The sequence below is a fragment of the Nelusetta ayraudi genome, unplaced genomic scaffold (genome assembly GCF_046127955.1).
Source record: "Nelusetta ayraudi isolate G7.1 ecotype Tasmania unplaced genomic scaffold, CSIRO-AGI_Nayr_v1 ptg000160l, whole genome shotgun sequence".
Classification (NCBI taxonomy): Eukaryota; Metazoa; Chordata; class Actinopteri; order Tetraodontiformes; family Monacanthidae; genus Nelusetta; species Nelusetta ayraudi.
In genome coordinates this window covers 580,821-593,686 of record NW_027466210.1, presented here as the reverse complement: position 1 = coordinate 593,686, position 12,866 = coordinate 580,821, and the positions used below count along the sequence as shown (strand labels likewise).

The 12,866-nt window shown below is 51.8% G+C and overlaps 2 protein-coding genes across 3 annotated transcripts in view; one reads left to right on the top strand and one right to left on the bottom strand.

Annotated features, from left to right (window-relative positions):
* Positions 1–5,131, top strand: part of LOC142880181 (kynurenine--oxoglutarate transaminase 1-like) — a 94,059-nt gene extending 88,928 nt beyond the window's left edge. For both annotated transcript variants that reach the window (XM_076013914.1, XM_076013913.1), the window contains one exon: positions 5,121–5,131. The gene's annotated coding sequence lies outside the window, so the exon portion shown is untranslated. The remainder of the gene's footprint in view (positions 1–5,120) is intronic.
* Positions 1–12,866, bottom strand: part of ntng2b (netrin g2b) — a 57,675-nt gene that overhangs the window by 30,648 nt on the left and 14,161 nt on the right. Inside the window, exon 3 of the mRNA XM_076013912.1 lies at positions 11,919–12,562. Within this exon, the coding sequence (XP_075870027.1) occupies positions 11,919–12,562 (644 nt within the window). The remainder of the gene's footprint in view (positions 1–11,918; positions 12,563–12,866) is intronic.

Here is a 12,866-nt window from a genome sequence, read left to right as displayed (position 1 = left end):
GTCCTCCTGAGTGTGTGTGTGTGTGTGTGTGTGTGTGTGTGTGTGTGTGTGTGTGTGTGTGTGTGTGTGTGTTGGCTCTAGGTGTGGGTTACATGCCGGCAGGCTAAAAATGTCCTGCTTTTGCTGACCTCCCGAGCTGCAGGTGTAATTAATGTGCAGCTTCCGTGGGATTTTGTCACCACGGCTGTTCCTCTGCTGATGAAGACAATAATAATGCTGATAAAAAAATTTAAAAAAAAGTATTTCATTTAATTACCGGAAAAAAAACTTTTATTATTTTTTTCATGAATGCGGCTGGGCGAATAAATTCATCCCTGATCTGCTGGTTAGAAAAAAGAAAAGAAAAAAGAAAGCAGTCTGTTTTAATTGTACCGGTTCATCTGTGGAGTATCAAATAAAAGATAAAAAGTCGAGATTTTGTGGCTTCACTCTCGTCACGGTGAGCTTGTAATCTCGCAGGCGGCTGGATCACTCGGGTTTTACCGTTGCCTCTTTTACTGTTGCTCCTAAAACTGGCCGACGTGTCGGACGGCCCCTGAGTACAGTCAGCTGATCACTGATCACGCACGTACTTGCGACGAGCCTTTGAATCGTGGTGGCGGCGGCGGTGGTGGGAGCAGCGGACGAAGGAGCGTGAACGTGCGGCGCGCTGAACTCGGCCGAAACCTCTGACCTGCGGGTGGCAGCAGCGCGGCGAGCAGCATGGAAAACACATGACAAGAGAAGAAGAAGAAGCTGCGGCGCTCGGCTCCGCACATTCCGCCTCTGCCGCTCCGCCAGACACTTTTCCTGCTGTCTGGCATCTGTGACTCAGCGTTTGTTTATCCACTTTCACTTTAAACATGGATCTAACTTTGTTTGTGTGTTTTTCCATGCCCTACCTCTGCACCTGTTTTTTGTTTTTTTTATATATATATACATGGCAACAAAAGCCACTTGCCATGAATCGCCTGTCAAGTTCAGATTCTTTACCGTATTGGATCAGAATTCGCCATCTGACAGGAAGGTTTGCAAACTTTCACTGAAAGCTTTTCAATACCCCCCCGCGCCACCCAAAAAAAGAAGAAAAAAAAAGAAGTAAATAAAAGACACTCTGTTGTCATTGGTTCCTTCGAGCGGAGTGAAATAAAAAGTTTTTCTCTAACTGGCCATCAGAGGCCGAACGCTGGCCGTAATTACCACCATTAATTAATTATTGGGACTTTTAAACCTTGTTGACTCACTTATCCACCATGTGGCAGCGTGTGCGTGGCTGCTCTCACGCATGTGCAACAATCCCCCCCCCCCCACCCTAGAAACCTAATTTTCTCCCGAACGCCGCTGTCGTCCTCTGAAGACGCTGAATGTCACTCCCGCTCCGCCGCCGGACGCTGAGCTCGCTTCCCGAGTCGACCCATCCTTATTAATTCGTCCACATATTTTACTGGCATTTGGCACTTGGCGGGTGGTTGATTTAAGACTCTGCTGCACGCCGGCATTGTAATATTCATGCATCCCGACGCGGGGCTGAGCGATGCGGAGCCGCGGTGACACCTGAGCGGGCGGGCGCGTCGCCGCATCTTCCTCTGGAAAGAAGAGGAAGGAGGGGAAAAAAAAGTACAAGAGGAGGGAGGGAAAACCTGGCCCTGCTCCACCACCACCACCACCACCTCCCCCCTCCCCCCTCCCCCACACTATCCTGCGATGGCTGCGCGGGGGAAACCGGAGTGTAATCTTCCCCGCAGAGCCGCTATACCTCCGCTGAATGAGTTTTAATGAAGACGACGGCCGAGAGCAACACCTGGGGAGAGGGGAAATTAGGCAGGAGCCGGGAAGGGAGGACGCGCTTATACATCCTCTTATTTAAAGAAACGAGCGGGGGGTGGGGATGGGGGGGGTGAAAGGGGAAAAAGTGATGAGCAGACAGAAAGTCTGATGACACGAGCTCTGGTGGGAGGATCTTCCTGTCGTGCATTTCCCTTCCGGCCCCCCAGAGAGTTCCCCGCAGCCCCCGGGGGAGGAGTGAAGATCTTGCAGGTTCTTAAAGTCTGTTGTTGTGGTGTGTGTGTGTGTGTGTGTGTGTGTGTGTGTGTGTGTGTGTGTGTAAGCGCGTCTGAGTGCAAAACTTTGTCGCGGGGGAAGCCACTCTGAGACAATGTGCCCGCTGCATGAACCGCTAAACCTCTTATTTTCGAGGGCATGTTATTCTATTAAATTATTTGCAAAACGCGCCCTCTCTCGGGCCTCCGCTAGCTTCTCGCCCGCGTCGTGCAATTTTCCCCCCAATTACTCCACCGGCGGCGATGGCGGAAGCGTCCTCTTCCTCTTAAAACTAATTTTCCATAAAGTCACGCGCCCACACACACACACACACACACACACACACACACACACACACACACACACACGCAAAGACACCCACGCAGGAGCACGCGTGCTAATGAAAAACACACACACGTAGAACCGCGGCGATCCCGCACCGCCGTGTGTGCATTAGCGGGCTAATTCCGGTGAGACCGCGGAGACGGAGGACGCCCGGGGAAGCGGAGCCGAGCCGGGATCAGCGAGAGGACAGGGGTTAATATAATTATCCCGCTAAAAACCTTGAGACCAAAAGAACATCATTAGTCATATGAGTGAGAAGAGAGCCGCCCGAGGAGAGGAGAGGAGAGGAGAGGAGGCGAGGGGAGAGGAGAGGAGGGGAGGGGAGGTGAGGAGGAGCACGGGAGGAGACGGCCAAAGGGGCGCGAGCGCACGGAGGGTGGAGAAGGAGAAGGAGAGCCTCAAAACACAGCAGTGCAGTTAGTGAGACAATTAGTGCAAGGACTAAAACTTGGGGGGGGCTGGTGGGCTGGTGGGTCTTAAAAGACAGTCCTCAGCAGAGCCGGGAGTGAAAAAAATGCTCCGTTTGTTGGTCCATTATCATATTTTGCTTAATTACCTCCATTTGAATGTGTTACTTCTGCTGGAATTGGATTCATCTCCGACGCAGATTAAAAAATAGCCCGCGCTGTTTTTTTTTTGTTTTTTTTTTGCAACTGATAATAATGTGACCTTGTGGTTTGTGTGAAGCGAAAAAATATGAAGCCGTCGTAACTGAGGGCCGTGTTTTTACAAACTGGGCCGGCGGATCGCCAAACTTTGGGAAGCTGTTAATTTCCACTTTGGCGCCAGGGATGCCTTCTGTGTGGAGAGTTTGCATGTTCTGTGTGGAGAGTTTGCATGTTCTGTGTGGAGTTTGCATGTTCTGTGTGGAGAGTTTGCATGTTCTGTGTGGAGAGTTTGCATGTTCTGTGTGGAGTTTGCATGTTCTTCCCGTGTCTGCGTTGGTTCTCTCCGGGTTCTACCGGCTTCCTCCCATACTCCAAAAACATGCATGTGAGGTGAATTGGAAACTCTAAATTGTGCGCAGGTGTGCCAATGGTTGTTTGTGTCCATGACTGGTCCTGGGTGTCGCCCTGTGACAGCTGGGAGGGGCTCCAGCAGACCCCCCCCCGTGACCCTGAGCTCAGGAATAAGCGGGTATGGAAAATAGATGGATGGATGGATGGATGGAAAAAACCGGGCATGGATCGACGGTCGCTCCGCCCCCTCTCAATAAATCGTCGCCAACCATACCCCCCCCCCCCTGTGTTAAATCATATTTAGCCACTTCTGGGTTTCCCCCGGACGCGATGACGGGGACAGTCTGGCCCGCAAACGCGCAAAACCCGCGGCTCGCTCCAGCTTGGTAATAATGCGATGCTAATTAATGTGGCTGAGACTGAGAGCGAGCCGTCTTCCCAAGGACACTCTTCCCCCCCGCCTGCCGCCTCGTCGTCCTCTCCCACTTACAATTCCCAGCATGCTTTTCAGCTTTAAAGCACGTTTGCGGTATCAAGAGAATCCCCCCCCCCCCCCCCCCCCGCCGTGCCAGATGCCGGCTAAGGCAAAGTGACGGAGGTAGTGGGTGGCGGTGGAGGGGGCGGGGGTTGTTTTATTTATTTATTTTAATTGTATTTGTGAATTTAAGTTGCGAAATGAGCTTGAGGGGGGCGGAGGGGGGGGGCGTGGAGGTGAGAACTGAAACACAAAAAAAATAAACAAAAGGTGTTTGTGAAACAAAAGAGGAGGAATGAAAGCGGCCCGAAATCGCTGACTTCACCGTTCTCCCCTGCTGAGGGAAAATAAACTGTGATTATCAAATCCGTTGCAACCGCGGCGTCGTAAATCATGGCGTGCGAGAGGAGCAACGCCGCGCTCGCTCCCCCCCCCGCCGCCGGTCCCCCCCGCCCCTCCTCTCGCTTTCTGCGTGCCTTTCTTTTCTGGGGAGTGCTCATGAATGATTTAAAAAGTGATCCGTTTCCGAGCCTCGGCTGCCGGCGGGCTGACGTGGCGCGGAAGGGGGAGGAGTCTGGACGGCGTGGGCGGAGGGTCCACCTGGGCGGGGGGAGGCTCCTCTCGTCTTTGGCGAGCCGCTCCTCGGCTCTCCTCAACACGCATCAAACATGGATGGTATATTTCATTCATGAGCCCGAGTGAGCAGTGAGGAGTCAGGAGTGAGGAGTGAGCAGTGAGGAGTCAGGAGTGAGGAGTGAGGAGTCAGGAGTGAGGAGTGAGCAGTGAGGAGTGAGGAGTCAGGAGTGAGCTGTGAGCAGTGAGGAGTGAGCAGTGAGGAGTGAGGAGTGAGGAGTCAGGAGTGAGGAGTCAGGAGTGAGCAGTGAGGAGTGAGGAGTGAGCAGTGAGAAGTCAGGAGTGAGGAGTGAGCAGTGAGGAGTCAGGAGTCAGGAGTGAGCAGTGAGGAGTGAGGAGTGAGGAGTCAGGAGTCAGGAGTGAGCAGTGAGGAGTCAGGAGTGAGGAGTGAGCAGTGAGGAGTCAGGAGTCAGGAGTGAGCAGTGAGCAGTGAGGAGTGAGCAGTGAGGAGTCAGGAGTCAGGAGTGAGCAGTGAGGAGTGAGGAGTGAGCAGTCAGGAGTCAGGAGTGAGCAGTGAGGAGTCAGGAGTGTTCTTTTCCTCGTTTTTCTTTCCCTTAAACTGAGGTTGGGAACAAAAGTGGGGAATATCAGGATGGTTTGTGGTCGTAGCCATTGAAAAAAAAAAAAAAAACATTTGCAGAACATCTCAGCCTCTCATCCTTCATCACAAAATCTCGCACCCCAGCGAGTCCCATGAAACTAGGAGTTAATCCATCATCTGCCTCCCCCTGATCCAGAGCCCCACACCTCCCATCCTCTCACCTTCCCCTCGCAAAGGACACGAGGAAAAAGTTTGGGTTGAGTTTGGGGGGAGGGAAGAAAGGAAACCCTGCTCTGACGGTCGTCAAAGTGACCCCCACGCGGAGAACGGAAGTCTGCAGGCTACGGAAAAGAGAGGCGTCCGTCCCTGTGCTTCTTGTTGTTGCCAAGGAGGGACGGTGGACGGCCCCTCGAGTGGTCGCACAGTCCGTCCGTCCTTCCATCCGCGGTGGCGATTCCAGATCGGGCAGCCCTCGGTCATGCGACAGCCTGAACTTCTTCTGTTGGCAAATCTTTTTTCAGCCTCGGTAAAAATGTCCGTGAAAGTTCCGAGTCGTTGAGTTCACCTTTGTTCTTGCAGGTTGCGAGTTAGAGGCAACTGGATTGTTTTTTTTTTGTATCTTGAAGCAAAAGCCTTTTGACCTTGACCTTCAAAAGCAGCCCCAGTAAAATGCAGCTTGCGAACATCAAGCGTTTCCTCCACATTGCAGTTCTTTTACCGCTGACGAAAAAGAAAAAGAAAAACATTGAAAAAGAGTCAAGGATCAACGAGCTGCAACTTACTACGAGAAAAAAAAAACTGTTGGAAACCGAGGTTGGGAAACCTTTCCATATCTTGGACTGCAAGGCCTTTTTCAATGTTGTCACATCACCAGCGGTTGCGACCTTGGGAGAGCTGACGCGAGACATGTAAACATTACGCGAGCATTTAAACCATCCAGCAGTTAGCGACGGCAGCTGGTCGCTAGCCGCTAGCCGCTAGCCGTGAATGGCATGGCTGCCACGGTGGAGCAGCCAGACGATGGCAAAAGAAAGATGGAAGCTGCCTCTCGGCAGCTCCTAAAGAAGCGCCAGTTTAGTTCCCTTTTATTCGCGGCAGTTTATTCCAGTCGACGAGGAGCTTAAACCTCTCAGCACATTAGCGGTGTCAGCGGGGGTGCCGGCGCGGCTCCGGGAGGAACACAGGCGCGCGGCGGATAAATGAGCGGAGCAGACATGAAACAACATGACCGTGTAAAAACACTCTGAATACGATTAGCATTCATAGGGCTTGTTTATTCTGGCAGGCCCGCTCTTAATTATTCACTACTGGAAAAATAATTAGCCACCGAAAGAAAAAAAGAAGAGAGGGGAGAGGACCTTTAGACAAGAGCTTGCCTGTCCCGTTATTGACATTTCCGTGACAGACAAACGGAGCAGATGTCACAGCGCCTCGTGGAAATTAAAAGACGTACTTACCGGGCCTATCAAGTGTGTTCAGGGATAAAAGCCTGGCGGAGTGAAGCGCCACACTGTTGGACACACTGGCAGGAGTGTGTTAATCATATCGGTGCCCTTTTAGCGCCGAGCCACGCCGGCATACAGATGAAGGGTTAGCAACTTGTGCTTTGTCATTTCGCCGGCCCCCAAAAACAACAACAACCAATCCCGGATGACTTATACTTTACAAGGCAAGCATTGATTGTCTGTAAATACCGAACCTTGGCCCCTGCAGCTGGGCGGCTCTGGTTTCAGGTCTGAAATTTCACCCGACAATCTTAACACTGTGACTCCTCCGATGACTCCTTAATAAATCAACTGTTTATGGATTTGAAAAAGCAACAAGTACAAGCTAGCTCAAGAAGAAGAGGGAGCAACTATGAGCTGTTAACAATGGCTGCTGCCAGAGACTATCGGCAATTGTATCAGCCTCGTCACATTATTTAGCTTTGCGCTACGTTGTTTCACAGCTAGCTACGCGAAACAACGTTGGCTAGCTGCAACGTTGTTTCGCAGCTAGCTACGCGAAACAACGTTGGCTAGCTGCAACGTTGTTTCGCAGCTAGCCACGTTGCCGCCCCTTAATTTCAAAAAGCAACAAGTACAAGCTTGCTCAAGAAGAAGAGGAAGCTACTATGAGCTGTTAACAATGGCTGCTGCCAGAGACTAGCCTGGTTGCTGCGATATCGGCAATTTTATCAGCCTCGTCACATTATTTAGCTTCGCGCTACGTTGTTTCACAGCTAGCTACGCGAAACAACGTTGGCTAGCTGCAACGTTGTTTCGCAGCTAGCCACGCGGCTGTTGCCGCCCCTTAATTTCAAAAAGCAACAAGTACAAGCTTGCTCAAGAAGAAGAGGAAGCTACTATGAGTTGTTAACAACTTACTTTATCTTACCTGAATGCTAATTAGCTGGCTAAACTAGCAGCAACAACACTTGGATGGATTCAATGGAAAACTCTGTCCACCTTTAGATTTCTGCCTTCCCTTCCCAAATGCTTTCTGCGGGCTCTTCACCAGACGGCTGTCTGCGATCAATCCAAGAGATTTGAGAAACGTATTTAGCTCGTGCCAGGAACGGGTCAATTTTCCTTTAAGAAGGAAAAAAAAAAAAAAAAAGCATTTTGCAGAGATGCTGCAGGGGGCCAGTGTTGCTCAAAAGTCTCTGCGCCGCGATGTCAAACACTTTATTTACTCGTCTAACTGACGTATAGGGCAGCAGGAGGCTCTCAGGCATCATACTTGGCTCCTCTTAAATGTCATTCTTCCCCCCGCCATCAGCCAATCAAATCAAATTGAGGGGTCGGGGAGAAGAGCGCCTGACGCCGGAGCGATTACCAGCGTGCGGAGAGAAACTCGGCAGACTTTGCAACCCCCCCCCCCTCATCCTGCTCCATCTCCTGCTTTCCGTCTTGGCCCTAATCCACTTAGTCGGCTCTTCCTGAGCTTACAGCCTTCGCTTTATTCCATTATAAAGACCCAACTTACGACCCGCTGCTTATTTCATTAAAAAAGGCCCAATCCATGACCCCATGTCTAATCTATATTGCCGTCTACGGGGCCGCCCCCCCCGCCCCCTCCCCCTGCCCCCGCCCGCACGCGGTCCACGCCGCAGTCCGGCCGGGCGGCTGACAGATGGGACGGAGGGAGCGTGATGGAGGTTCAGTGGACGAGGGGGGGAATTTGAGAGGCCCTCTTATGAGCGAAGCTTCCCGGTCAATCTGATTTCACTTGATGTAAATGAAGACAGAGTCGCGGCTCCGCTACTCTGTCTCTGATGGTGGGAGGCGGCCTTCGCGTGGGCCCATCAGTGATATGGAAATGCCCACATCTGAGGGGAGAATATAGCCTGTAAAATACGCATGAAGCCGAGGGCTCTGCCGGCAATCCACCCCCCCCGCCCCCCGCCGACCCCCCGACCCCCCCAGGCTTAAAGTTTATATGGTAGTTGCTAGCGCCGCTCATTACGGCTAACCTTGAGGAGGGAGCTGTGCAACACAAAGTAAGCTGATGCTGTAGAAAAAAAAAAAAAAAAAAAAAACATTTCCATCAACTCGACCCTTTTTGACTTTGCCTCGACTCGACTCGACTCACTTCGACCTTCTCGCACCTCTTGGCCCTCTCGCAACTTCCAGCGGCAGGCCCAGCGTTTTCACGGCGTCCACAGATCTAAATTTACCGTCTGCCTTTCATCAAAACTCGCAGGGGCCGGCATTTTTTTTTTTTTTTTTTTTGCACTTAACGTCCTCTCGGATTACGCCTTTATTGATAAAGCAGCACTATTTAGCTCCGAGTCCCCCGCCTCCCCGTCCCCCCCGCCTCACATACGAGCGACCGCCGGCTCCGACCAGCTTAAAAGAGACGCCGTGGTGGAAAAGAGTTTTTATTTTATTTATTTTTTGTTTTTTTTTTGCCGTCGGTGTCCGAGATCAACCGGGGTCATTTTGAACGGTTAGCTAATAATAATTACTTTCCGGGCGGGTTGAGCCGCAGTCGGGGGGGGGGGGTCACAGCTGGGGACACACAATATGGCCAGGAAGTGACTGCAACCGTCCCTCCGTCGATAAACGCCGGCGTATCTCATTACGGCGGCGACCCCGCGGGTACGCAGCCTCTCGCTCTCCGTCGCATAAAACCCATTTTTGAAGCGCGCCGCCGACCGGAGCGGAATATTCATTATTCAAATTTTAAGCATTGGAAATCCCGCCATGTTACAGAAGGCCAGATGAGATGAGATGAAATAGCTTAGCCTTTTGTCCGGGGGAACGTTGACTAATCGTCTCCCTCGCTCGCCGCCCGCCCCCTCCACCCCTCCCCTCCCCAAAATCAATTTCCCAGCCGTAAGCATCAGACACTCCTGATTGTACTGTACCGCCCCCAAACCCCCCCCCCCCCTGCCCCCAAGACCCCCCCCAACACCACCCCACCCCAACCCAACCCCAACCCCGAGGCACTGCCGGGCCTAATCCTCCCGCTGCATACCCAGAATAACTTATTGATTAGTGATTATGTTACGGGAGGTGTGGGTGGCAGGGACGGAAGATGGACCGGCCTCAGTCATCTCCGCGGGGCGGGGGGGGCTAAATTCGGCCGCCGTTGTTACCGGATCCTCCGCCGCTGCCGCGCGCCACTGACGCTATCGGCAGCTGTCACCCGCCGATGCCGCCCGCCGCTGCCAGAAAGGGGGGGGAATTAAAAGGAAATAATTTGGGAGCGCGGATATGGGGGGGGGGGGCGAGGAGGAGGCGGCGGCAGGGGTTGAGAGCTCGGGTCGTCTGGAGGAGGAGGCGGGCGCGGCTTTGAGAGCGGTGATTAAATTTTTAAATGTGCCGCAGCGTCCGTTCCAAAATAAAGACGGAGCAGGGCTGGTTGATTATTAAATATGTTGGTGGCCTGTGTGTGTGTGTGTGTGTGTGTGTGTGTGTGTGTGTGTGTGTGTGTGTGTGTGTGTGTGGTATGTGGACTGGTCCAACCCCGGCGGTGAGGAGGGTTGATTGGGCTGATCTGGCCGTTGCTCTCTGGTTCTGTGCTGAGCCTGGAAAGTGGCTCTGATCAATACCTCCAGGCCTTTTCCGCAATGCCTGTGGCTGTGTTTGTGTGTTTGTGCGCGGGTGTGCGTGCATGCGTGCGTGCGTGCGTGTGTGTGTGTGTGTGCTGTGTCAGCATCAACCCAGGACTTCATCAAACACCCACACCACGCTCGGACTCCCGAGTCGCACAAACACATAAAATGCCCACGCCGTGGCGGCCGTCCCTCTCTCAAACACTCACTCTTTCCCGCTTCCCCCCTTTGTCACCCACCTCCGGCGTCACACACACAAACGCGCACACTGCACGCACGCATGCACTTTCCCGCCTCCACCCCCACCGTTCCACACCGACCCAACGAGGATGTTAAATACCATTCAAATGTCAGCCGGCCGTATTGATTGGAATGATAATTCTGAAAGGTAGGAGGGATGGCTTGTTGATGCTAAGCAGGCGCGTGAGCCCCCCACCCCACCCCACCCCACCACTCCCCCCACATCCTTCACTGTCACAAAAGTTGCCATGTAAGGGTTCCCGGGGCTCCCTTGGCACGAGGTGGATGGCGGGGGTTTACGTTGGACCACCGAGGCCGCGTGTTTCTGTCATTAATCATCGTCCTCGCCAGCCGGCGACGGGATTCATGTCGAGAGAGATGGGGTCATTTATAAAGGTGTTAGAGGGGGGGGGGGGCATCAGATGGGCGCGTGAGCGAATGTCAAACCGGAGGTAGCGTTCGTCATCAGGTGTCTTTTTTTTCGTTTGTTTTTTTTTACCCCCCTTTCATATCACGTTTAGCCATACGAAGCCGAAGCCGGCCGCGTGATTAAAAAGTGCCAGCATCCAAAGCCTATTCTTTACAAGAGACCCCCCCCCCACCCCCCCACCCCAACCCAAGAGTATTATTGTGCAAATCCAACCGGTGTTTTATCTTTTATGTGCAAATACGTCTTCTAATTGGTAACTTTTTTGCATCTCGCAAAAAAAAAAGAAAGAAAGAGAAAAGCATGTTTATCATCAGACGCTGTGTTAGACATGCAGATGGTTACAGTTTCATCTCCTGGGATTTTGTGATTTCCATTTCTTCCGCGGCTCCAATACAATTTGGGGGTGAATGGGATTTTGTTTGTGGCTCTAAAGGGGCTCTAAAGCCGAGGGAGAAAAAAAAAAAAAAAAAAAAAAAAAGACACTTTGAAACTGTAAAATAGTGTTTTTTTTCCCCTCCTCCTTAAAAGAATAATCCTTTTAGAAAGAAGCCTCTCTCAATGCTGGCACAAGGCTGGGATCGAAGATTGTTTTGCTTTTCTTGCACTTTGGGGGTTTTCTTTGTTTTTTTTTTTTATGTGCGCCACCAATATGCAAAATGAACCTCCTTGGATGTAAACATAAGCTGGTGTCATCACAGATATTATCTTCCTGACATCTGATCCATCCGCGCTGCTCTTGTAAACTTATCGTCCTGCTAGCAAGGCAGCCATGACGTAGTCCATAACCGTGTGTAAAGGTTTAATTCAACCCTGTAGTTTTTTTTCTGTATTAAAAATATATATTTTTTTCATAATAAATTCACAATGGCTAAAACACTTGATTGGAAGAGGCAACAGTGAGCTGACTGAGGTAAAAGGAAAGTGCAATTTGGTTCCATTCCCCCTCTTAATAAGTCAATGATTTAAAAAAAAAATTACAAGATTGTAAAATAGTTTTACTTAATTTGCCTGACAATTATCAGCTGTGTTCTCCCAACAGCCCAAAAATTAACATATCGTAAGCAGACCTTGCGGGCAAGTGTGGGAGTTGTGGGTAATTTCTCAAAACCTAAGCTGAGCTGAATTTTATCTCTGCATTTTGTACAATTTAATGATGTAAACAAAAACCTCCCGTTAGGATTGGGCCTCGTTTTTTTTTTCCCGCCGTGACACAAAATGGAAACGGTGAGCCTCACCTGGCAGGTATGTCGATGTTGGAGATGGCGTAGAAGTACTTGAGTAGGTTGTCCCTCTGCACGTACGTGCCTCCGAGGGCGGGCCTGAGAAGTCTCAATCTTAGGTTGGTGAAGGTGAAGAAGTCCCTCAGCCCCTTCATACTCTCCATGCGCGTGTACAGGCTGTCCATGTTCTGCAGCCGCTGCCCGGCGAACACGGCGAAGCGCGCCCGCACCTCGAACTTGACGTTCTTCTCGTTCTTGGAACCGACCCAGCGCGAGTACTGCTCGCTGCAGATGACCCGCGTGATGTTTGCGGGCGAGAGGTCGCGCACCCGCTTGGGCGGCATGTTGAAGGCATCCATGCAGTCGTCGGCGTAGAACTGGTAGGGCTGCCACGAGCGGCCGTGGTCCATGGACTTATCCAGCACCATGATGGTGGGCCGGCCGTACTCGAAGGTGACCTGGATATCGTCCGTGAGCTCCAGACTCTTGTTCCACGACATGCTGATGTTGGCCAGCAGGGGCTCCGGGTGGCGCCGCCATGTCACCGTCTGCCAGTAGGTGATGAGGCCGTTGCGCTCGCGGTCCTGCATCAGCTGAGGCGGGTGGGCCAAGTCCGGGTTGGAGGCGTCGCACTCGTCGCTGCACAAGTACGGGTTCTCCTGCATGGACATTGACGACAAGAGAGCCAAACGTGAGTCGGGGTTCCAGAGTAAGTCAGGAACTTGTTAGATCACTGAACCATGTGCCTGAAACATATGAAACCTCTTGTTGGTCTGTCATTTCTCATACAAAGGTCTCCAAAAAATCAGGATGTTCAGAACCTCCTTTTACTTTCCAGAACCTTTTACCTTCCACATTTGGAGGGGACAAGGCAAAGCACAAGGAACCATCGCCTGGCTGAGGGTGTCTCAGTGCCCTTGATGACTGCAAGTCTAGTTTCTAGTATCCAGGGGAGTTATTTGG